The sequence below is a fragment of the Genypterus blacodes genome, unplaced genomic scaffold (assembly GCF_046128005.1).
Source record: "Genypterus blacodes isolate CSIRO-AG114 ecotype Tasmania unplaced genomic scaffold, CSIRO-AGI_Gbla_v1 ptg000270l_1, whole genome shotgun sequence".
In the NCBI taxonomy this organism is placed as follows: domain Eukaryota; kingdom Metazoa; phylum Chordata; class Actinopteri; order Ophidiiformes; family Ophidiidae; genus Genypterus; species Genypterus blacodes.
This window is the reverse complement of record NW_027467061.1, coordinates 90,192-115,039: the sequence shown is the minus strand read 5'-3', so window position 1 is coordinate 115,039 and position 24,848 is coordinate 90,192. Positions and strand designations below refer to the sequence as shown.

The window sequence follows — 24,848 nt, the reverse complement described above, 5'->3', positions numbered from 1 at the left end:
TAGTAGTGACATACCATGTGTGTGCTCTTGGCAGTTTATCTGGTGTTCCCCACTGCTCAATAGTGAAGAGCTGAGGTCCATTAGAGCCTGAGACGGAAAGAATGATCAACATTTCACATTGACAGATTACAGAATTGATGAAATTTGTGACAGTGGCAGGATTTTGGGTTATATTACACTCATCTAATAAAGTATTTTACAGTTACACAGCAGCTGTAACAGATGATTGTACAGCTGATCTCATCTCAGCGGCCTCACGTACCATAAAGCTCTGCAAAGCCGTTCATGGGAACCCTCGATGTTCCCGTAACAAACTGCAAGAGTCGGATTCTCTTCTCAGCATCCATTAACAGGACAACCTAAGGGGTGAAGAAGAATTAGCAATTCTGAAAGAAGAAAAAAAACATGTTCTACAGTACAGAGGATTACCTGGACTTCAAAATAACAACTACAATACAGAAGGTAACAAACTATATTACTCAAAGAAGGGAAGGGAAAGTCTTTCAACGTAGAATCAAAGTGTCTGTGTATCAGACAGGAACATAAAGGTAATCAGAAGATGTCGGAGCCAGTCGACTTAATCAGCCCACATGACATTGCGGTACGTTTGTGTGTCAGCTCAAGATAGTCGATAACCAGGGCAGGTACTCGGTTAGGGCCTTTCATCAGAGCAAACAAGCCCGCTCTTCCAAACAGACTTTGATCTTCAAAAGCTCGGCCAGCGAGGCTGACGCAGGTCAGGCAGGGGGAAGAGACAAAAGGAGCCTGCAGCTGAATCAACCTGGTCTCAATGTGGACTTTACAGCTTAAGCCACTAACTTCCACATGTGCCTTAGTATTAAGCAAACAAGTCAAACATATGTGAAGCATGACTGAGTATGTTGAATGTAAAACAGAGCTACCTTCCAGAACCACTGGATGACAGGGTGGTTGGGACAGTAGCCATTCTTGTAAACAGTGTGTTGCCTCCAGTCGTTGACGTCGACATCACCCAGACCGCACATGAGCAGCTGCAGAGGAGACAGGAGGGAAGAAAGGGCGGGAAACAGCCAGATAGATTATATTACTGTAGTACAAATACTCACTTTACCATTTCAACAGATACTGAGTTGGATAGAGAAGAACTACAGAATAAATATTAGAATAATCCATACCTCCAGCTCGTTTTCATCAAAGATCTTGATCAAATCTTTCACAATGAGCTCAGTGAAGCCCTGTGAAAACAAACACAAACTTTAAGTAACTAATTCATTACAGAACAATCCACTAATTGATTGAGGTGTCAATTTTAAAAACCATGAAACACACATAGGTTTAATTTCAAAGTTAGCTATACAAGCTGAACATAAGCCACACACAGCACTTAAACTCCCAGGGTGAACAAATCCATACATGAGGTTTTGCACCAGCCAAACCTGTGGACATATTGCCCCCAAGTGGCAGCTATGTCACTGTCCATACCTCCAAGAAGGCGTTCATCTGCTTCTGGACCCGATTGACAAACCTCCACTGGATGACCAGGCTGTTGCAGAGAATATAATAGAGATGTAGAAACACACAGCAAGGTTTTATTATGTATCATTATTTAAATGTCTCACTTTGCTGGTGAGGCAAGGACAAATGAAGTGTTTTCTTACTCTATGTATTCTTTTTTGTTCTCATTGGTGACCACTGTGTCTGAGCCGCTGGGCTTTAAGTCCACCTGGTACGTCTGAAAAGGTAAAACACACGAGAGATGAAGGCCACAATATTCCAGACCGGTGACAAAACATATACAACTACATTACCTTCATTAAATAGTGAGATAGTAACTGATTTAAAGTGACTGACGTGAGGTCACTGTACCTGCCCAAAGTTGTCCTCATCAATGCAGAACCTCAGGTCCAGCTCAGTGGGGTCATTCTCCAGGATCCATTTCAGAGAGTTGTAGTACTCACTGTCCTGCAGAGACACAACGCAGACCAGAATCACAACCAGTCCAATAAAATAGGTATTTTATTTATAGTTTCATTGCTGGCTTTCTCAGAAGCTCATACTGTATATGTATAGAAACATTCCAATCAAACAGCTCTAGTATATAAACACGCGCTGCTTTCAGGCGGTATGGGAAATCAATAAATACCAAATTAACAACTTGGACACGGCCACACAAGTCGTAATTCTGCACTCTACATGCAACACAAGTTTACCAGTTGAGACATATGACATCACTGTTTATAAGATTATAAGTATCATAAGGATTGTAATTGTATTTGTAGAATTAAACCTGAAATCAACAACCTGGTACATTATGAATGCAATGCCTGAAACTATTTTATGGGTTTCTGTACATAAAAGAACTTTATTGTTGAGGTTGTTTCTTTGAGGAGCGACCTCACCACCTCACCTTCCGATGAGCACCCAAAGACATCATCAGACAATAGATTCATAAACATTGTGTAGAAGTTCACATCTTGGGTCACAGTTGTGTAAAAGCCAGTTAATATTGAGGTAATGTGATCTTACCACTGACTCCATGTCTTTAAGAGAGATCTGTTTCCCCAGCATCATCTTGTAGAAGGGCCGAATGAAGAAACCTGGGCACAAAAAACAAAGCACTCCATTCAAATCAATTACAGTAAAAGAGCCAGAGGTTGTTGTACACTATCATACTATTATTAATTTGTCTTCCAATTAATACAAACTTAAAGAGAATTGCTTTTTTGTTTAACTCCCGTTTAAAAGCATTCATGCTACAAGCTTGAGTGGTGTGGCAAAGTGTCTCAGAAGCATGAAGAAGTGTCAATGGAGGGAGATTCTCTACAGGCATTGTGGACAGTGAAGCCAACAGCATAGTATTGCGTAGATATTTTCTTTCCTTCCAGGGATATCCTAACAGCATTTGCAGTACTGGGTAGCTGTTATGTGTAAGACGTTGCAGCAGAGGCACAGAGGCAGCAGTTGTCAACAGACCCCACATCATCTGCTTACCATCCAACAGTTTTCCATGAAACACAGCCATTCCTGCCACTCGCCCGATGAACTTGAAATAAGATAGGTGATCCTCATTGCACAGACCAGAGTTGGGATTTATTTGTAGAGTGTAGTTGTCTCTGGATAGACAGGAGCAGAAATGAAGACAGTGAGTACTAATACATATTCCATATACAGACAAACTTAAAAGCTAAATATAAAGTATCACTTGCAACAACAAACTATGGATAAAAACAATTCACAGATCAATTTCTCATGGATCATTTGTTATGCCAGTCATAATAGTAGATACTCAGTAACTGGATGTCGCGTTGTCTCTGGATGCATAAAGCTGCTTGCTGCCTTTAGATTTTTATATTCAGTGTGATGAGAATTCAAATGTTTCCTTTGCACCAGAAAATCCACAATGCATGAAGAGGCTGGCATAATATGAGGCACCTGAAAGTCTCACACTGTATCACCTCAGCAGTTGTTTCTTATGACTGGAAAAGGTGAAGGTTTTTCTGGGACACAGGCAAGAGGTGAAGCCTCTTATATATTTTGCTGATATTGAAAAATCAACAGCTATATTAGTAGATTTTAGTTTCTTTCACAACGCAGCAAGTATGAGAGAAAAAACTCCCACATCTACATCGACCACTTGGGAAATCACAGCCATTGGCTGGTGATGGTGTTTCTAAGAAAAGCCTGAAAGCAGGAACAAAGAGGAACGACACTTTCATTATGTTGGGGGTGTAAGGGGGAAACATTTGTGAAATTTCAGGATGGCGTTGAGAATGGCAGGAACAGGTAATCAATGTGAAAGGAACCTTTAAATGGTCTCTGGGGGAAACAACGAGGCAGCCCCGCCTCAAGTGCTTATTGCTTTACAATCCTTTCCACTTTGTGGAGGAAATCCAACCTAATGTGAGCGAAGAGGGAACTTTCACATCTCCAAAGTAGAAGCAATCAGTAGCTTGCCCTCACTTACTCAGTGAGCACTCATATCCTCTTTAGCGTCTCTAGAATTAAAGTAAACATACATACAAAAAGCACAGACTTACGTTGCAGAGTATTCAAACAGGCCATAGTAAGGGTTGAACATCTCCTTAGATAAGAGGAAGAACCATTCTCTGGCTACGCCGCCATAGTCCAATCCCTTTTCAGACTCAAACTCAATCCACAGTCGGGCCTTCAGGACATCTGGCCTCTTCAGGGACATGATGCGACGATAAGATTCTTCAAAAATGTTGGTCCTGTGTAACTTCATCTCAAATCGGTTAGGGATGTCAGCCTGGAGGGTGAAGCAACAAAAGCATGTTTGTAACAATAATAACAATAAAATATAAAAAACAAAACTGGGAAAACTTCCATAAGAACAATGAGTCCACAAATCAATTCAGACAAGAAGGGCATCTAATTTAATTCCTCAGCCTTGTTAGACTGAGAAAAAAGCTGACTATGAAATCGAGCACTCTCATCATCAATCAATCATCAATAGGAGAGTAATGAGTTAATTCTGCATAGTCATTGTCATGCAAAAGTCCAAGACATCAAAAAAAGCTTACCGGTTTCTTCAATTTCTTCCTGAAGTAGTCATATTTCTGTTTGAACTCTCTGGAGTAAGGGACAGCCTGCACGGGCAACAAGCACAACACAGGAGTCAGGGACTGATGAGGTCAAAATCTCTTTACTGATAAACTATATCATTCCATTCATAATACAGAAATCTACATCCTGTGCAACAACATTCTGAAGTATCTGAAGTGGCACACAGAGTGACATGGTTGTGCTGGCATGTTAAGTGATAACAAGGTGACTAAGTGACTTATCTTTGCTGGGCAAAGACGTTACAGATGGCACACACTAAGGCCGGTGATAGTGTATGTAGGTTAGTACTGCCACATTAAATGAAGTGCTTGTTGTTTGCATGTAAGCAGGACAGTTTTGATCAAGTCTCCTTCCTGAACTGTTACACTAAGAGAAGTACTCACGGGTCCTGTGATGGCTGGACTCTGCAGACGGGGGTCCTCCCACTGGGTGTTCTTTGTATCTGGAGAAAACAAACACAAATCAGACAAGTAGAGGAATCACAAAGACACGTAAAGAGAATAGTGAATTTGAGCGGCCCACTGAGGTTCAGCTCAAACATTAGACAGATAAAAGATGAGCTGCAACAGGCAACGTGCGCACTTCAACACCAGGACGTATCTGTCATGTTGTCGTACACAGTTCTGCAAAGGATGATGTGCTTTGCTTTCGCTGACACTTAAAAGTATCCGCGCCTGTGTTGCAGCCAGTACCAAGGCAGACAAGACAAGAGACGCTTCAAAAAATACAACCATGGAAAGCAACAAAAAACCCTAAAATGGAGCTGCCTTACTGTGGTCGATGTAGAAGGTGCGTCCGTCTGAGTGAACTCTCTCTTCCCATCCAGGCTAAAAAAGGAGCAAAGAAGACGTAGGAGTGAGTAAAAGCACACAGTCGCCATCAGACAGTAGTATTTGACAGGCCAAGCTCAAATAGAAACTTAAATCCATCCATGTTTTTTTTCCTTTTTACACTTATGCTTGATTGAACTTGACTGAGTGTAAACACGGGCCGAACACTACAAATGGCCGGCACAGCAGGCAAGCTCAACCGCCACAGACACGCCAAAGAATCTGAAAGGATTTGCTCTGCTGTTTGAGTTTGGTCGGAAGACGACTGGGCAAGGCAGGGATACGACCACAACACAAAAGGTCAATGGACGCTAGTTCAAACCGGCACACCACCACTGACACGGTGACCAGTCATTACAGTGTTGCAGGCCACACACTCAGACAGCACCGGGGGGAATCAGGCAATTTAAACAGTTAGATTGTGAGAAAACAGGTGGGGAAGAGGCCACGTCTGACAATCTGTCCAAAAGAGTGTGCAAATGTAAATACTGATGTGTACTTGCTGTGCACTGTGCTACTGACTATGCTGTGACTATAATAATGAAGTTTACATGAAAAATAGATTTATTTCCCCCCTTTTGTCACAACTATACTTGCTTAAAACCTAAACACCTCCCTTCCTCACTGCCCCTCTGACCTTCATTCACCCCCCCTTTACTTTCTTCGCTCTTCTCTGATTAATTCTCCACTCCTAACCAGTGGTAAATGCATAGTGCATCTCGCCTCGCTCCACTTTTGTCTCATCCGTCTATGCTTCAGACACTGATATCGGTACACAGACACAATGCAGCCAGAGAGATCCCAGGAGAGTGGTGGGGGAACAGAGAGAGGAAGAGGAAGTGGTGTATAATACTGATGAAAAGGGGGGGGGGGGCAGTTTCTCCATGCTGTCATGACAGAGAAAAGAGAGAAAGGAAAAAAAATGGAAATCACAAGGCTGTCTGCAGGCATTTGACCAGACCAGACCAGACAGGTAGGCAGGCAGGCAGAGGTAGGGAGGCACCAACCAACCTCCTCTCGTAGGTTCTGCCAAACAGATATGGCCAGGTGTGGAAGTAGCATACATAAGATCCACCAAAACGTAGGGAAAAGAGACAGAGAGCAAGAGAGAGAGAGCGTGAGTGAAAGAAAGACAGCAGTTGTGTGAGAGGGCGAAAGACAGTGAGAGAGACAGAGAGGGGGAGAGAGAGCAAGAGAGAGAGAGAGAGAAAACACACAAGCTGCGACACAAGCCTGTGAGATGTGTAAACCCATGAAGCTTTGTTTATTCAAAACCTAGCTGAAGTGTTAGTCAACATATTAGTAGATTGTATAGGTTCAATATCTATGATTGGTGCTCACACATATTTGCCACCTTCAAATTCTGGGTTTTCAGAGACCCCAGACTGTTTTTCCTCCCATGCCCTGAAACATAACCTTATTCAGACACCCATTAAACTAACAACACAGTAACTTTGTAAAATAATCAGTGGTGGTGCAACAAAGAGGAACAAACACCTTTACTATTACTTCTTTAAAAAAATGACTCAAAGCATTGATGAGACGCTTTTAGTTTGATTTGCAGCAAATCTAATACATCAGAGCAGCAGTGTGTATGAATGAGTGAATGGTGCTTGGCCATCCCTGGGAATTCTGAAGTTGTTTATAAAACTTCATAATTCATAATAAGAACACTGTTTGTGTACGCGAGGCTGTACTCACAGGAAGAGGGCCGAGGTCACCAGGCTCCATCGAGTTCTTATTCCTCATATGGACTGGATATTTCAACCTGGGATCCTCCTTGTTGTCCAAACAAGAGGGAGGCAGGGAGAGAAGAAAGAGATATAACAGAGAGATGAGAGGAGAAGATATGAGAAACCGCTAAGGTGTAGGATGATGTCAACAAGTCAATAGATTTATCAAAATTACAGTTACTTTTGTTTGGAGAGAAGAGAAAGCAGTGATTCAGTACAATACAACTCCCACAAGATCGCTTACTCTGAATGAAGCCGCAGTCAATATTCTTCATTGATGGCATAATTTGATTTGAGCTTTCAAAGTGCTCAACTAAGACCTACAGTATATCCTAATAAGGCTTCAAATTAAAATAATGTTACATTGACATTCGCACCACCAGATGTCACTGTAAGATCCCACCAGATGAACACAGGCCCACTTTTTCCTGGCCGATAGCTCAGATTGCCATTGTTCATAATCACACACAGACGATGACAGAAAATAACATGATAGGTTCCCAATAGTCCGTTTTCCACGCTCGCTCACCCAGGTGGTCACTCTGCTGTTGTGGTCGATGAAGAAAGGCCGTCCATTGGGGGCTATCCTCATCTCCCAGCCTGGGGGCAGGAAGCTCTGCTGTGTCTTGTGCTGCGACTTGGGGGAGCTGTAGGGGGACGGCTGGGGAGACTGGGGGTTGGAGAACGTGTCCTTCACTGCCCTCCGCACCTGGATGTTGTTGGCGACCTGGAACCAACGTGGGAAAGAGAGGACAAAAATCTAGTGCAATATTTTCACAGCTATGGAGAGTAGAGGAAGACGAAGAGAAATCACAGCCGTAATCAAATACGGATGACTGCGGCACAAATTGTCAGGCTTGCTCTAGTATTCTGTTAACAATCCAAGCGGGAGTAGAAAAGTCTGTTGTTTAGGAGTTGTGCATGACTTCTATGAATTTCACCTGTGACTGATGTTCTGAACGCCGTTTCTGATGGGTTAATGTTGTTATGCATCTACAGACCTTTTTTTTATTTCCCTGGAGAACGCAAACACCGAGGTTCAAGATGAAATCAGATGAAAGCCTACGCTTTACACAAAACTTTCCTTCCCTGACATCTTAAGTAACACCAGACATTCTTTTTCCCTGGCTAATCACAAAAGGCTTTTAACAGTAATTATCACCGGCTAATCTGCTTTTTAATAAGCGATAGACTGTGTTAATTAACCTACAGACCTTTTACCTCCTCTAACCCGTCTACACTTTGTAATTACAGCATTCTAGAATACTTCCTTTCCATTCACTGTCGGGTACATGCACCAAATGAAAACGCACACACACCTTAATTAAATGTCCTTCAGGTCTATTCCCTTAGCAGTAGCATAGTACACTCAATGCTGTGTCGAGCCATTAAATATAGTAGAAGCAGTCAACAATAGACTGCCCAATTTCAGACACAATGTGCTTTTAAGCTTTTTTGTGGCATGTTCATACACTGCATAATTCAAACCTTTAAGTGTAGTAAACTAATCACACTTTCCCCCCCATTGAATTTATGTCATAGGATCAAGTGGAAATGCAGCACAGCTGAAATTGAGCATCCAAAAATCGGGGAGCAGCGGCTGCCAGATTGGACTCGACTGTGAAAACTCATATTGCAGTAATGACAGTGACATCATCGTGTTAAAGCTGTCGTAATGTCAGGACTATTTCATGTAACTAATCACTGTTTAGCTCCAATCTGCTTTAGCGCTTAGCCGTCACTTCATCCATGCCGCATTAACGAACAGTGAGAGGAAACACATGAGAGGAAGGAAAATGACAGATGAGAAGAAAAAGGCAGATACATGATGAGATTAACATGTCCTTAAGGTTGGCAACAGTGAGAGAGGGGGGAAAAAATCAGCATTAAGACAGAATCAAGCAAAAGGGGAGAAAAATGGGTGGATGGGTGAATTATTTCAATTAGTAGTCATATAATAGAGTAGTGATGGTGGCACAAAGAAGGTATTAGGAGATGAATGGGAAAACATGGGAGGAAAGCAGGTAACATCTACTTAATAAGCACTCCAGGTATAAGCATGGTGAGAAGGTACGGGAGGCTATTTCTCACCTCGAAGGGGGTGGAAAGGGTGACAGTAGGGGAGCTGAGGCTACGAGGTCGTCGGACCTGGGGCTCATGGAGGTGGTTGTTGGAGGCAGTGGAGGAGGAAGGGGGGGTGATGGCAGGTGCTGCTAAGGCTGAGGCTCCTCCTGATGCTGCTGCTGAGGTGCTGGCTCCGTCTTCAGTCAGCTGTTAGGGAGAATAGCACTTTTGAGGTTAGGTTGTGTCCGCGTAAGGCAAGTGACACTGCTGCTAAAAAAAAGTTACGAGCAATGCTGTCAAAGATTTTTTCCATTCTGCAAAATTGGTCAAACGAACCTAATATAACCAAAATGATTCCAACTTAAAAAGAATTGTCAATGCTTGAACATTATCCTACTCCCAAATAGAGGACGGAATAAGGATTTGGAATGAGAATCATGATGTACAGACACAATCACAGTTTTGAGTTACTCTTACTTCTACTATAGCACTGGGTGGTAAAATGAAATTGAAATGGGCTACATATACGCACCAAAGACAAAGCAATGCCATTCCATGATACTGCAGTTAATTTTGGTGTTACGGAAATCATTTGTCAGTGTCCTCTCATTCCAAGAAACACAGAGGAGAATCACAGAATGTGTAGACTTTGATGACAGACAATAGATGACCGAGTGAAGTATAACTCACAGAGTTATGATAAATGCAGATGCAAAGGGATGAATTTCAAAGACGAGAGATGCGAGTGTTAAAAAAACACCCAGGCTTAGGCCCATGTAGCAGATTGTCTCCAAGCCCAGGCTGTGTGGAGCAGCCTCACTCCCAGATAGAAAGAAGGCAAGATAAGTGGAAAGACAGGGCAGGAATGGGGAAAGGGAGGAAAAGTGATTGTTGCAATCCATGCCAGGTTTTGGAAAGATCCATACGCATTTCATTCAGTTCATCAATCAAAATGCTAGACAAAACAAGGGAAACACACACCAAAGGTTGGACAGAGTAGCAAATTGAGCAGAGAGAAAGACAGAAAAAGAGACTGTGGAGTGGCAACGTCGTTTCTCTTTCCATCCTTCTTTCTTGTAGCTATAGATAGACAAGACAAACATAAGAGCAGAATAGGAGGACACCCAGAACAAAGGCCAAGGTCGTGACGCAGGCCAAAGAAAGGTCCAGTTCCATGCATTGTATTCAGCTGGATCCACAGCCAGCCTAAAGACCTGCTGTACCTGCACAATTGGTCTAGTCCAGGTAGTGGAGCGGCTGTTATGGTTGACGTAATAAGTTCTTCCTTTGCCGTCCTTCCTCTCCTCCCACCCAGGAGGCAGGCCAGGGGTAGTCAAGGCGTAAGCAGTCGCTGATGGAGACTGGCCAAGTGTAGAGAAAGAGCAAAGCAAAGACAACTAGTCAGTAAGGACAATATGCTGACGGACACATGGCAGGAATCGTCAAGAATTCAAAACACCACAGAGAGAAAGGGCATCAGCTACTTCGTCTATACAGGTATACTGGTCACGGATGTTTCCAGGATGTAAAACAACAGGGTTATTCATTATTAGAAATGGTACCATGACATGACAACAGTACACAAGAGCTTCCTATTTCACCTGCACAGCACAGTCAGTACATTTACATGCACTCAAAAGTCATATTTATGTAAAAGTAGAGTCCTTACTGCGATTAAAGGCAAAAATGTGATAACGCTATACATGGACAAAGTGAATAGGAGCCTGAGTATAAATAATGTGTTGCTCATACTTTGATGAGACATTTAACACAACATGATAACTGGATTTACAAACACATCATCTAGGTTACTCTGTGTAACTACACTTCAATGTCTGCCAATTGTATTTGCATTATGGCTTGCACAGGTTTGAAATAAATAGGTTTGTTTTCATAATGGCAGTATAATCAAAGTGCAAGTAAATGTACTGAAGCTACTCCAAAAAGCACATGACCAAAAGCCAATTGAACAGTAATGACGTGGAACTTCAGTCACAAAACACAATTCAACACTGAACAGCACAACAGAAACACAACTTTGGAACAAGATGTGCAACATCACCACACTGCTGAGTAGGGCTGAACAGGGACAAACGCATATTTGCCATTTATGTATCATAGACTTGCTAATACAATTTGAATGACTTGGAACTGAGTCCAAAAACCCAAACCTTCTGCTAACTTAATGATTTACCATTTCCAGTGTAAAGGCTGCTACAGTAGTCAATCAAGTGGTCACAAAGTAAATATAACTTAAAGATCAAACCCTTAAACAGCAAGTTATCAATGATGTATCACTGCCATGGCTGTATTTCAAATAGGCTACCAGGTTTACAATGCACACACACACATACACAGACACGCACACAAACAGACACACATAATGTACCTCTGTATACCATTTATTGAGCAGGTTTTGAATAAATTCTGATATAACCAAACCCTTCTAACTTATCATTTAGAACAAAATGAGAGAAGTATGATCATCTTGCAATTAGAAATTGAAAATGTACTTCCGCTCTTTTTTTCAAAGAGTACGTGCTGTATTAGGTTAATGCAAGGTTTCTGTCAAAGTGCAATAAGTTTTGTATGAAAGCAAACGCCGTCTTCATAGCCGGGGATCTATTTAAAAAGATGGAAAGCTGTACTCTAGAGGTAGAGGCAGAGGTTTTCATCAAAGTGATTCACAAAACTAGTCTGGAGAAGAATATGGCTCATCAAACAGAACAAAGAGGCGTTCCACTGATGAGGTATATACTGTGTGTAAATAGAGATATTACCATAGTCTCCTCAACACCTGTGACTGTTTGAGCTCTCGTTCTTCTGGTCTGGGAACTCTGCTGGTGGTAGACAACAGGGGAAGATGGTCTTTAGTTCACATTGGCACATTTAGTTCCGTAATAAGCCAAGGGAGGAGGAAGTGAATAGGCAAGGGAGAGAAATTATTCAGAGACCATGATTGGCAGAAAGAGTGACTCTTTAGATCGTGGGCCAATACTGTGAAAGTAGGTAAGGTAAGTAGGTAATCAACTTCATTGGTTTGTCAAAAGATAGAATTGAGACACGCCGAGTAGCAGAAGTGAGCAAGCTTTGAGATTTTTCGAAAGATGACACATATCTCACTTTCCTAAATTGAATCTCACCTCCTTAGCCAAGGCTTTGAACACATCGGCATTATTCAGAGAAAAATGTTCTGTTTTGAAACATTAGAGGAAGCCGTAAAAGTGAAATATTTGCCTGAAATTGACATAAGTTCAAAGCTTTTAAGACTTGAAACAGACACAAAGGCAATAATATGGCTTGTAGTTTCATGACAGACACATGATAAGTAAGGTGACCTGTAAGTGCCCAGTCATTACAGTGATGAATAAGTATTATTCCTGAAGATTCCTCAGCTCAAAACCAGAGAAGTGAGCACAAATACACATCAACACACATCCTCTACTGTAGATATGGGCTCAGTAATCCCAACCTATTATTAAGGTCAACCATCTACTAACCAGCGGTCAAAAGTACCTTCATCCAAGCTGCAATCACATATGTGTTGGTCAGTACAAACACCACGCATCCATCACCATACAGATGTTATGACCCTGAGACACCAAGGGCCAACTTTACTAAGGGTTAGCTGGGCTTTCACATATGGTAATGAAATACCACTTCCATATTTACTAACATGACGCGCCAGGGAAAATGAGAGAAAAGCCACAACCCTCAAATGGGCATGTCAAGGTTAATGGATATGCTTTTTTTTTGCGTTTTTTCATATGAATAGACTTTTGAACAGTTTTGTGGAGGTTAATTGGATAAAAAGTAATTCTTAACAATTACTAATGACTCTCATCTAGGTGAAAAAGCATCATGGAATGGCACTAGAAGTCAAAGCCCAAGTTTCTTCAGGCATCAGTCAACATGGCAGCACCCGTGGAAACAAATAAAATAAAAACGGAAACTTGAAATGAGGACTTTACTTCACTTATTGGATGATATACATCTGAAACAGATAATTATAGATGGTGTTGTGAGGTACGCTGATGTAAAATAAAATGACTGAGACTGTGAGCAACTTCCCTGTGCCCTCACATTAACACAATGTCGCCAAATTGCTGTTTCCTTTGATGCCATCCACTCAAATTACACCCTAAGGAAAATAACATAAAACCCAGTATGAGGCTGTAAATGTGAGCAGGGATCACATGTTCCCTTTGATGGTTCCCACTAATTCCGAGAAAGCAGCCATTTCAGGGAAAGACTGATCAGACCTGAGCTGTAGTTTTCATTGGAGCTTTGGCTCGACGATGCCAAGCGTACCGCCGTGACTCAGCTGTGTGACAAACACATCTGATTCACAACTTGTGACAGTTTACTCAGCTGTACCTCCGTCGATGCTGTGACTCAGGACTGTTGGGTGAGTCTGGACCGACACGGCGCTGTGCTAAATGTTCAATCCGTGACAATACATGAGTTCTGGTTTACACCGCTGGCACATGGCCAAGGCCTAGCAGAGATTTCTCTTAACATCCAAAATAGGTGCATGTGAATTACAAAAACCAGAGAGGAGTAGAGGAGGGGGAGGATGAAGAAGAGATGTGGCATCTGCCCGGTACAGACAAATGAAATTGATAATTGCAAGAAGGAGGAAAGAAGATCATCTGATGTGTGTGTACACCCACGACATGAAGATGTGTTGACAGAGAGAGGACAAGGCAATGCCTGCCTGCTTAAACCATTCTAAGAACCAAGAATAAGTATGTAGGGAAGATGTCAACGAGGAATGAGAACAGCAAGGAAGAAAATCGGAAGGTGCAAAAATATATACCGGAAGCGGAGAAGCCTGCGCCTGATCACTAACGCCATCCGTCATACTGGAGGAACGAAGTCTGTTCGACAGCTGGCTCTGTTAGAAAGGAGGGAGCAAGAGAAACCGAAATCAATATGAGGAATATAAGGAAACACTTAACTGTCAGCAGAACAGGCCAGTCACTAATACTACTGACACAAAACACACTTCCTGACTGTTGTATGTTTACAAGAGGTTTAAATGCAGCTTAATATACAGTTGTGACCACTGTAAGTTTCAGTGTTGAACTCTAACCAGAGCAGTGCTGGGTCCTGGTAATTCTCCATTGGTATCAGGGGTAAGTGACAGCCTCAGGTTTAAATCCTCAGAGAATTCCTGGGTGACCGGTGTGGGGGGGTGTTGTGGTGTCAGAACGGTGGAGGGGCCAGGTAAAGACTGGGCCAAGGGGTCGTTAGGATCCTCTTCTGTGATAAGCTCCCAGGACTACAGGGCCAAAGAGGACACCGAACAATGAAATAACACAATGTGAGTGATGAGATCATGTTTGACATCTCTGTGCACGTGTATGTGCGTGAATTCTCTCACATTGTCAATGTCTCTGGGCTCGAGGTGCTCATTCTCTAGGTCTTCACTGATGTGGCGTCTCGAGCGGAAAACACGGTGAGCTTCCTGGTGAATTTGCCGCTGTTGGTTGTCACTCTCAGTCTCTGATATCACATCCCTAAAAGAGTAGAGTGGAGAAATTTCATACCAATATAAGTGTTTTAAGTGACAAAATTATGGGGAAATATGATCTAATTTATAACATTTGTAACCCTGAACATGTACGTCTGTAGGGAGATGGGACATACATGGTGGAGGGCCGTTTCCACTGTGTTGAGCGGTTGTTGTGGTTGACGAAGTAGGTGCGTCCTAGGTTGTCCACCTTCTCTTCCCAGCCTGGGGGCAATGGGGGCAGCAGCTGTTGGGGTCGCTGGGACCCAGAGTCAGCAGATTCATCCCAACCCTGAAAGGTTAGAGGTCAGTAAAGTTCATACTTTTTTTGACATGACATTAGGATTTCCGAGTTATTCACTTGCTTCCCTTTCTTTATCATGGAACTACTTAGTAAACAAAATAGATGTGTTGCTGGCATCTGAGAGGAAAACTAACGAAAATGTAATGCAATTGTTGAATTGTGTTGTTGATAGTTGCACAACCAGAACATGTACGTCACAAAGAGAAAGACACAGGGCATTAGTAAAACTGATTAAATTTCACTTTGCACATCAGTATTCTGGGGTAAAAAAAGAAATCCAGAGACAAAGCTTGATGGACCCACCAGCATAAAAAGGGTAAATTTCAGTGTTTGTACTTATAACTGTTTATTTATACTGTCACCTTATCTGTGTAGCCTTTCAGTGAAAATATGAAGCATCTATCACACTCTTTAGTGCTCTCTTACTTCAAAAACAAGCCTGTCTCTCTGAGGCAGTATTCTTAATGGTTTTTCCAGATCCTGACCTGGAAAAGACCTCCCAGATTCTGGCAGCAAGACGCTGCCTAAATTCTTGAGAAAATAATTATTAAAAAACCACCCTGCTCACATTTCTATTGGTGAGACGTGGAGAGGATATAAAGACTTCACTTTGGTTCAAGAACAAAATCATCAAACAATACTGCCAGTGATGCTTAAACAAAAAACTATGTATTACTATGTAGTCCTAGCACTATGGAATTGTGGCCAACACCTTACCTCAGCCTCAGCCTCCTCTCTCATCTCTCCTGCTTCCTCCTCATTCCCTCCTTGTTTAGGTAGATAGGCCATCTTCAGGCGCAGGTAACCCTTCACCCTGGACTTGTGACTACAGAGAAAACATCAATGCCATTGAGTGTTGATAACAACAAATATAGAGGAGCTTAAAAAAAAAGGTTTTTGAAGTCTAAATTCAAGTGTTTACTTTTCAATTTGTCACAGCCTGTGGAAACTGACCTTCTGGGCCGCAAGAGGAAGTCTTTAAACGTGTACGGACGCTCCATAGCTGGGTCCTCTGTCTGTGAGGTAACGGAACACATTTGCGGATGACAATCAATAAAACATACAAGCAACCTCAATAACATATGTCAGGCAGTATCAAAATATCAGTGTCATGAGTTTACAACGAGGTTGCACTCTTCTGCACAGCCGTCCCAGGAACATTATGCAATGATGAGCGTCTCCTGTTACATACTGAGCAGCAGAAAAGGGTAAATCATTTCAATCACATGCAACATCTGACCTGGCCAGATCTGCAGACACTGGCTGCTCGCAAAATCAAGAGAAGAACCACTGAACCAGACTGTAGATTTACACAATATAAATGCATCTCTTGTTTTTTCTATTAAACTCATCTCAGACAGAAAACATTTCATGACATCTTAGCTTCATGCTGCATGAATAGATAATTTAAAACAAATTGTACCCAAATGTGTTTCATGCAGCCTATTGTATTTGTGACTTGACATGTAAAAAAAAAATGGATTCTTTTGAATTCTTTTGAGATTGCACGAGGAATTATACTGCACTGTGCCCGAGACCAAAGACATGAAGAGACCCAAGGGCAAACGAAAGTACAAGACTCCCTCAGATTATTGGCTGACCTGATTTGTAAAAAGCAAAGGAAGGAAGTCTAAAGAAGCTAGAAAAATTGATGAGTAAATGAATGACAAGAACTAGCAGAAAGAACACAGTGCCCAGAAAATCCTAATCATATTAAAATACACCGAAAAGTCTTATAGCAGTCAGCAGCGTCTATAAATCTAATCTGTTTAATGGCTAAATTATAGCTTTCCAGCAAAAGTCTACAGCAAGCCACATCAGGACCAAAAACTCCCAATCTCATCTAGGACTTCCCACTCTGCATGACTCAGCTGTAGCTTTTATCTCCTGCTAATTCTCAGAGCCTATGGGAGCCAAGGAGGACATTAATAATTAACCCAAGCTCCTTTTGCTGAAAAGCTTTTAAGGTTTCCCCTCTACCCAGTCAGATTTTCAGTATTCAGATGGTGAATTTTAATTTGATGTTAATTTAATGACTGCATGCCCATTGCGTCGCCTGACTCTATCTGGAAAGGTTGATGATGTCATCCAACGAGTCTACATCAGATGCTTTCTTCAATAAATATACCAGTAAAAAAAAGCTCCAGGCAGCCTTCTTTCAGTCTTAACAAGGACGACTCAGCAGTTTGATCCTAAAACCTCGTTTCAAGTTTCTCACACTCAAGACAGTCATTTACCTGACCTTCACAGAGTGTGAGAGTAATCAGGCGGAGCAAAGCTGAAGATAACAAACAGCTGAGTATTCAAAAATCCAGTTTGGCTGACCACACACACACACACACACACACACACACACACACACACACACACACACACACACACACACACACACACACACACACACACACACACACACACACAACTCACACAACTCACACAACTCACACAACTCACCGGCAAGTGACTGAGAGGAACATCAACTTGTCCCAGGAAATCATCTCTAGTCTGGGAAGGAAAACACAGGAAAGTCATTATCAGGTGGTTATCTTTATTCAAACATTCTTCAGGGAGGGAAATTTCCCAGAACAAGACCTGAAATTACAGCATGGATACAGAGGGAAAAACCATAAAGCGAAAGGGAATTCACCAAGCCCATAAGAAGACCCACCACCATTCTGTCAGGTTTATCCCCATAACAGAGAGAGGGGAAGATTTCATTTATTTTACGGTCCCATCAAAATATACGCTTTAGCCTAATTTATGAAATCCTGTGGCGATCTGAAAAAACTTGGATAGGCTGCTCAAGTGTAAGCAATGTCCAAATCTACATTCTTTTAAAATAATCCTGCAACTTTCATTTTATTCTGCTGTGATTGATCTATCTCTATCTGTGTCTATCACCACTCCAGTTAGCACAAATTGCCACAGGTGTCCAAACACAAGGCTCAGTATAAAGTTCACTTATAGACAGAGCTTCGGTATCACTTCATTGAAGACAAACCCATGAACCCAGCAAGGAAATTTACATCAAACGCTACCAGACAGTCAGACAAGCAGACTCAGGGGAGAGAGAAGGATAGAGGTGACAACGCGGGAGAACCAGGGAAGGTTTTGTGTTTGAAGTTCCACAGATTGTCATCCCTGCCACAATTAATGCAGGGTGAGAGGAAAAAAACAGGAGATTGACAGATGATTGAGTCGCACGGGAGCAGCTGCAGTGGGGCAAAGATTACCTGTCCGACATGGAAAAGCCCATTCTTGGATGAAGCCTGTATGTGGGATACAAGGGATTTAGACAACAAGCAATAACTAGCAATAGTGTCGTGGACAGTAGTAAAATGGGTGGATTGATTGAATGTCAAACACTTCTAGTCGATGATTTGCATTTGAGTAAGATTTGTGTCCCCACTTTAACTCAGGGTCACCGAAGTAAAGAGAGTTAGCACAGGTTCCCAGATAAATATTCTAATCCCTGTAGTGGTCCTTTTGGAGAAAATTTCAATTTTAGACCTACACGCTTGAAATTGTTTGGATTAGTTGAAATACACAGGCCAGACGTTGACCCGAGGTTAATGGTGTACAATCAACGATCCTGACAAAGTTCACTGTGATGAGCATAAGGGAAAGAGTACAAGCAGTCCTGGTAGGATTCGCATTAAAGTTTACAGATGTGGAATTCAACGGTGAAAGGTTAGAAATGAGTCAGAGAGAATAGCTGAGTTATTAATGCACAGGCACGTTAACAGACACATCCACCGATTCCCACACACACACACGCACACACGCACACACGCACACACACACACACACACACACACACACACATTATATGGTGCTTTTCTTGGCAAAGCCAGAGCTACTTCATTTGCAACATCCTTTTTCAGTTGCCCAACCTGAATAGGCATTTAATTTAAAGCTCATTTTACGTATAGGTAATTCAAAACTACAAAGGCGACCTTATGATAGAGTCACAAAGCATCATATTACCCTTTTAAATAAAGAGTGTATGATTACAATTATCTTATTATTACCTTGTATTCTCCATTCGAGTCACTACAACTGTTGCGGTAAGTCCTGACCTGGAAATCTCATTTACTCCCACGCTTAAAATTATAAATGTTAGCAGCAGCAACTTGTCTTGTCGCTGTGATGAATTACAATAGGCCAAAAAAACAAAACAATATTCCATAGTACACATGTACTCTTAGAACCATTTTTTTTAAATAACTTTCTGTCCTTAACCATAACAAACAAACATTTGAAGCTGTGGGTGTGTTTGTGCAGAGGGATTTAATTGCAGAGTCATCAAAGGGTCACAGTTGAGCCTGCAGCTGCCTACCAGGGCCAGGTTACACTCAGAACGGGAGGGTGCTGCAAACCACGAGGTACCAACACAGGGAACAGAGAAGATGAGTGAAAGAGGCAAAAGGCGGATGAAGGTGTGTATATGGAGATACAGAGAATAAGCCATTAGGGAAGAATGGTGGTGGGACAAAAGTTGGTAAATGAACAAAGTTTAGCTGTACTGCATTGCCAGAGATGATCCTGCTGGCGAATCATGGCAACAGATTAAGAAAGGAATCCTATAGCTAGTGTGGCCTGGGTCCAGACTGGCACTGTGGTGTGAAAAGTTTGTCTCACCTACTCAACACTCTCGGCGCTGACAGAAGTGAATTATGATGCTGTGTGACTCTGAAAGATCAGAGTTGACAGAGAAAAGCCTTTCACAACAATACCGATCTGAATCCCTCTCACATGGAAGAGGACCAAAATAAAGAGAGCGATCACACCCCCACCCCAGCCCTCACACACACACCCCCCAGCCTATCCCAGGTAAATATAGCAAGCCCAGTGGCCTGCAAGCGCTCTTTGTGAATGGCAATTGAGTGGGGTATGTGCAGGGCCGCGAAGAGGGCATGGCATGGTGGCATAACTGTCTGCAGCCAGTCTAGCTGGCATGCACACATACACACACAAACACACGTAGTGTCACATGCAGGGCTTTACAAAGGGGGCACTCCAACTACAGGCTAGCAGTGGGGAAAGACCCGTCATTATGGGCTATATGGGGATTTCCTTGTTGCGTGAGAAATGGACGCCCTGGGGAAACACGCCATGGCTCTTAAAAGAGGGGAAGGAGGAAATTAAGCTCAATGAAAATGTGATGAAATTGCTCTAGAATATGCCAAGAGTATACTTGAACTGCATTATGGAATATACCACATTAGAAATCAAAGTGCAATGTAGCTCAACTCCAGCTATATGACTCTGATGACACATAAACCTAAGGGATGCTTTACCAAATTTTGGGTTTGAGTGTGATAATGCTTTGCCAAGTGGGCAAACCGTTTTGGCAAGCCAGAATCGTTAGGAATATAAGTGACGTGGGTTACCAGAAAAGCTGTCCAAAGACTCCCATGGTAATATCATGACTCACAGGGAAACTGGAGAAAAAAAAGGAGCACAGTGGCAAACTACTGTTGGGAACCAAATGTCACCCCTCTTATTGTTACAGGTAATTATGCTTCACACATTTGTTCAACGTTGCATTAAAGGATTAAAAGTCAAGTTATGTCAATAAAAACAGCAGGAAGTCAGGAAGGATATTTAATCCCCTTTTCAAAATTCCCTGCAGTTTCCTGGCAGCTAAACTTCCATAAAAACACTAAGAATAATCTTCACACAGTCAAGGCCACAGCCATAAATGTAATCTCGACTATATCCCTGTCATATACAGATCTAAATTTAGGGTTTAAATTTCCCTACGACATTCAAAATGGGTTTTTACTGTGCGAGTGGGAGATGTACAAACAATTCAGGGATATTTCACATTAAGAGACGGGAACATCAAAAGGCTTGAGGCTTGAAAGAAATGTTCATACCAATAGCTTGTTAAATGCCTTGATTATCATTTGGGTTTTAATGACGTCTTAGTTCTTAATCACTCACAGAGCAGCTGCAGTCATAGTGATCCATACCAACCTCCAGCCAAAGAAGACACGCCGCCTGCCTGTCCTCAAAATCAACAACCACACTCGAAACGGACTAAAGATAGAAACTCCCAACTCTCAAAGAGCACTGGCTTCAGTTAAGTGTATTACTAAAAGTCAGTGTCGCATTTCTGTGAAACGGAGGGCAACAAGGGCAGCTTGAAAGCTCAATCATCGACTGAATCATAGTCCTGTTTTCCCTTCATTACTGTAAATTGGCTGATGTGTTTGAATTAACCGTTGTCCTGAAGAGATAGAAATCCCATCAGTGGGATTTTAGCTCAACAAACAACTCTGTGCTTTCACTTCCCAGCATGTCACCACCCTCTTCCTGCACTATCACACACACACACACACAGCCGTCCTCATCTGGACTGGAATCAATTAAGTTAAAGACGTAACAACTTCAACAAATAACACACTGTGTGGAATACTGCAGATATCCTGTGAAGTTTCCTTAAGATGTGGAGCTAAATTAGGTTCAGTTCAATTTAGCCCTCCAGGAAGCCCCCCCCCCCCCTCTGTTGGCCACAAGTAACCAAGGTATTATGTACTCATCCAATTGTGAGCAAGATGAGACAGCCGCCCTTTCCCCTTAAAAAAGCATTCACACATTGATTTCTTTCAAACTAGGGCTAAACCTTTCACTGCACACGATACTGCAGGGTGACTTTAAAATTCCAAGAGAGTCGATGGGAAAACTTTGCCACTGTAAAACTCCCTCACCAAACCTTTAGGAGAAACGCTACTAAAGTTTTCCAACATTCATCGTTACCTTGGAATTATTCCTCGAGGAGTCAGCGCCAAGGCTCGCATCCTGATCTCCACCTCTGCCTGAAGTAAAGTATATCTTGAAATGTGGCTGCCTTCTGGGAGCATCGCCACGGATTTTAAAAGTGCAACCATTAGATCCATTTCTTCCTTCAATTCTCTGTACATCCAGGTCTGTTTGGTTGTCTATATGTTCACCCTCTTCACCAGATTGGTGTTGATTCTCCACGGGTAGTCCTTGCTGGGACAGGTCTCTCTCTAGACGAATCTTAGGGTATCTCACAACACGGCTACCCCTTAGGCCAGCAATGCCAACATGTGTGCATTCTTCCTCTGGTAAATCAGCCTGTTGCCTCTCCTGGCTCTGGTATTGACTCTGATTCTTCTGGAGCTGAAACACTAGTCTCTGTGTTCCACCATTAACAGCCGAGCACTGGTCCAAGCTCGGCTGCTGAACAGACCAGCCCGCACCTCCATAAGGGAGTATTCGGACTTGCTGTTTGTCAGAACCATCAGAAGAATTCCTCTGGATACAAATCCCACCAACACTGATTCCAGGTTGGCCTCTATCATACACAACATGGCCATTGGAGCCGATACTGAAGACCCTGCGTTTAGGCAACTCTGGCTCCGTAAGAAAAAAGTCCGAACACAAAGAATCTGGGCTGTGGTATGGAGGAGGTGGTTGCTGCGGAAGGTCCGCTTGGAAAAGTGCTTCAGAATATGCAGGAGCAGGACCTGGAGGAGTGTAGGGTGGCGGGGTATCATCAGCACGTCCACTTGACTCTCCATTGCCTTGTCCACTGGAGCGCTGTAAGGAGATGTGCATGGAGGAGCTCTTGGTAGGTCGTGGCTCAGCAGAAGGTGTAAGCTGGGGTATGAACATGGAGGAGCTCCGTTTTAGTGAAGGCTCTGATCGCAAACCGTAAGCCCTAGGTGGGAACTGCTGCGCAGCTGGCTCTTGAGATGGCCTCGATCCTGGAGGTGGCTGCATGCGGAATGTCATTGCCACATCACTGCCTCTCCGCCGCTCCACAGAATCTCCTTCCACTACCTCCAGTTCAGGGGCTGTGTTACTTCGACCTGAACCAAAGTACAGACGCAGACGTTGTGCCATTTCCACCTCAAGTCCCACAGCTTCCTTTCTCTCTCCTTCTCTGGGTGTTTGGTTATTCCTTCTGGCTTCTGTCTCCGTCTCTTACTGTCGCCCACTTCTCTCCTTTGGCTGGTTAGCACACTGATCCCCTTTCTTCTTCCACTCTCTCTCGTCTTTCTCTCCCTCCACCCTCTTTGAATCGCTCCCACAACTTTCCTACCCACAGTAAACTGTATGGAGGAAAGAAGAACCGCAAACTCATAACAAAAAAAAACAAAAAAGACTGAACAGGCACTGCACAAGCCCTGACAACTTTACACGCTAAATAGAGTGGAGCCAGGAGAGCAAGGGTGAGGGGGGAAGAGGGAGAAACAAAAAAAGGAGGATCTCTGTACGCCAAACTCTTAGCACTACCAAGCACTAGCGACAGACAGCAGAAATAGCCTAAGCTGAGTGACGGTCAGCATTCCTGACATGATTGGATAAGAGTGGCCAGCGCTCCTGGTCTCCGAGGTGACAGTGGGCTGCCTGCAAGTCATGTGACTACATGATGTCCCCACCATCTCCTGTTACAACCCCATGCTGCCCTCAAGTGCCAAATGAGCACCAAACACATCCTACCTACCGCTCTCTTCCCGATTTCGTCGTCTCCTGACATCTCTTCAATGCCTGTGCGCTCACCTGTTCACATATTACAAGCATAATTCCCAAGCCTGCAACTGCTGCCTGAACTAACCTAGTGTGTTTCTTCTAGAAGCACTAAACAACTTCCTTGACAAACAAATTACCAACTGGTACTGGTTTTGCCCTGCCAGGGGTTTCCCAACATATTAAGTGTCAGATAGCTATCTGGTGTCAGATGACTATCTTAAATACGAGAGCACTACACACCGTTATGAACATTCTCCTTTCTGCATGTGTGGTAGACGTCTTATGCCTCATATTTTTGAGATCCCTTAAGTTATTTTCTGCATGCTTGGTCTATTTTTAAACTTGACTTGAAACCAGTATTGTCATGTAGTCCAGGATATAATATGGTATGGACAGGAAAATTTAAAACAGATAATAATCGTGATGGATTAAAACTTTGTGCTTCCGTCAGACTGATAGATTAATATGAAATGTAAAACTATGAATTGTCCTCTACAAGAAGCCCTCTGTTAAAATCTATGGCTGCTTTGTTCCAAACTCTGAAACTGCTTAGACCCACTGTCAATCTTCATCTAAAAAAACAAGCACCAACAATGTAGCAACTCAACCAGTGACAGTGGAGCACAGAGGCAAAAAAGACAACAAAAGCAACAAAAAAAGAAGAGTGCTGGCCTGTGAACAACAGGGTATCAAGAGAAAGAGGCAATACTGAGTGGAGGCAGAGAAAAGGCAGAAAGGAGAAGATTGCAGTGGATGGGAAAATCATAGTTTAGCTGCCAGTTACACTTAGTGATGAGACACTGCCTACAGTGTGAGGCACAGTCAATAAATGTGCGTGAAATGTTATGCAAAATGTTCTGTAGAAAATCTTAAATGCCAATGTGTGGTCCGATGGCAGTAAGCCCAGCTTTCCAAATGACATAACATGCCTGCTACAAACAAAGTACTACACAGTAGAGTCAGACTATTCCTCTCTTACCTTATCTGTGGAACTGCAACAATTCAATACATTGGCACTTACACTGACTGACATTTTGTTTAACCAGAGAATTAGTATTCCTACAAGTTCACATAACTAAACTATAATGCATGACAAGAGCGATAAACTTAAGTTTCATTCAGCCATCCCTTCTCACAAATAAAACATTAATTTACGCATGCAAGAGGACGAACAGCCCTGTTTCGAGAACTACTGGCCAGAGGTGGGGGAGCTGCTTTGGCATGGACCTCCACACAGACAAGCACCTCAGACTTATAAGGAGATGACTGGGCTTCAGGATGCCTGTGTGGTGCCTTCTTCTTTCATTTCTTCTACACTCCAGTACTGAGGG

The 24,848-nt window shown here is 42.7% G+C and overlaps 1 protein-coding gene across 7 annotated transcripts in view; it reads right to left on the bottom strand.

The window, feature by feature from the left end:
- Positions 1–24,848, bottom strand: part of nedd4l (NEDD4 like E3 ubiquitin protein ligase) — a 36,209-nt gene that overhangs the window by 2,193 nt on the left and 9,168 nt on the right. Inside the window, exons 6-31 of one of the 7 annotated variants that reach the window (XM_076171780.1) lie at positions 18,243–18,278; positions 17,464–17,514; positions 15,964–16,025; positions 15,727–15,835; positions 14,843–14,997; positions 14,577–14,712; positions 14,286–14,474; positions 14,010–14,087; positions 11,971–12,030; positions 10,414–10,551; positions 9,218–9,397; positions 7,656–7,853; positions 7,095–7,172; positions 5,336–5,390; positions 4,947–5,005; positions 4,521–4,586; positions 4,017–4,246; positions 2,971–3,092; positions 2,506–2,576; positions 1,846–1,941; positions 1,638–1,711; positions 1,462–1,522; positions 1,155–1,214; positions 903–1,010; positions 263–359; positions 15–87 (exon numbers count right to left, since the gene is read on the bottom strand). In XM_076171780.1, the coding sequence (XP_076027895.1) occupies positions 15–87; positions 263–359; positions 903–1,010; positions 1,155–1,214; positions 1,462–1,522; positions 1,638–1,711; positions 1,846–1,941; positions 2,506–2,576; positions 2,971–3,092; positions 4,017–4,246; positions 4,521–4,586; positions 4,947–5,005; positions 5,336–5,390; positions 7,095–7,172; positions 7,656–7,853; positions 9,218–9,397; positions 10,414–10,551; positions 11,971–12,030; positions 14,010–14,087; positions 14,286–14,474; positions 14,577–14,712; positions 14,843–14,997; positions 15,727–15,835; positions 15,964–16,025; positions 17,464–17,514; positions 18,243–18,278 (2,642 nt within the window). Of the gene's footprint in view, positions 1–14; positions 88–262; positions 360–902; positions 1,011–1,154; positions 1,215–1,461; positions 1,523–1,637; positions 1,712–1,845; positions 1,942–2,505; positions 2,577–2,970; positions 3,093–4,016; positions 4,247–4,520; positions 4,587–4,946; positions 5,006–5,335; positions 5,391–7,094; positions 7,173–7,655; positions 7,854–9,217; positions 9,398–10,413; positions 10,552–11,970; positions 12,031–14,009; positions 14,088–14,285; positions 14,475–14,576; positions 14,713–14,842; positions 14,998–15,726; positions 15,836–15,963; positions 16,026–17,463; positions 17,515–18,242; positions 18,279–21,774; positions 23,411–24,848 lie in introns of those variants that run through there. The other 6 variants (XM_076171777.1, XM_076171778.1, XM_076171781.1 and 3 more) reach the window with 6 other exon arrangements.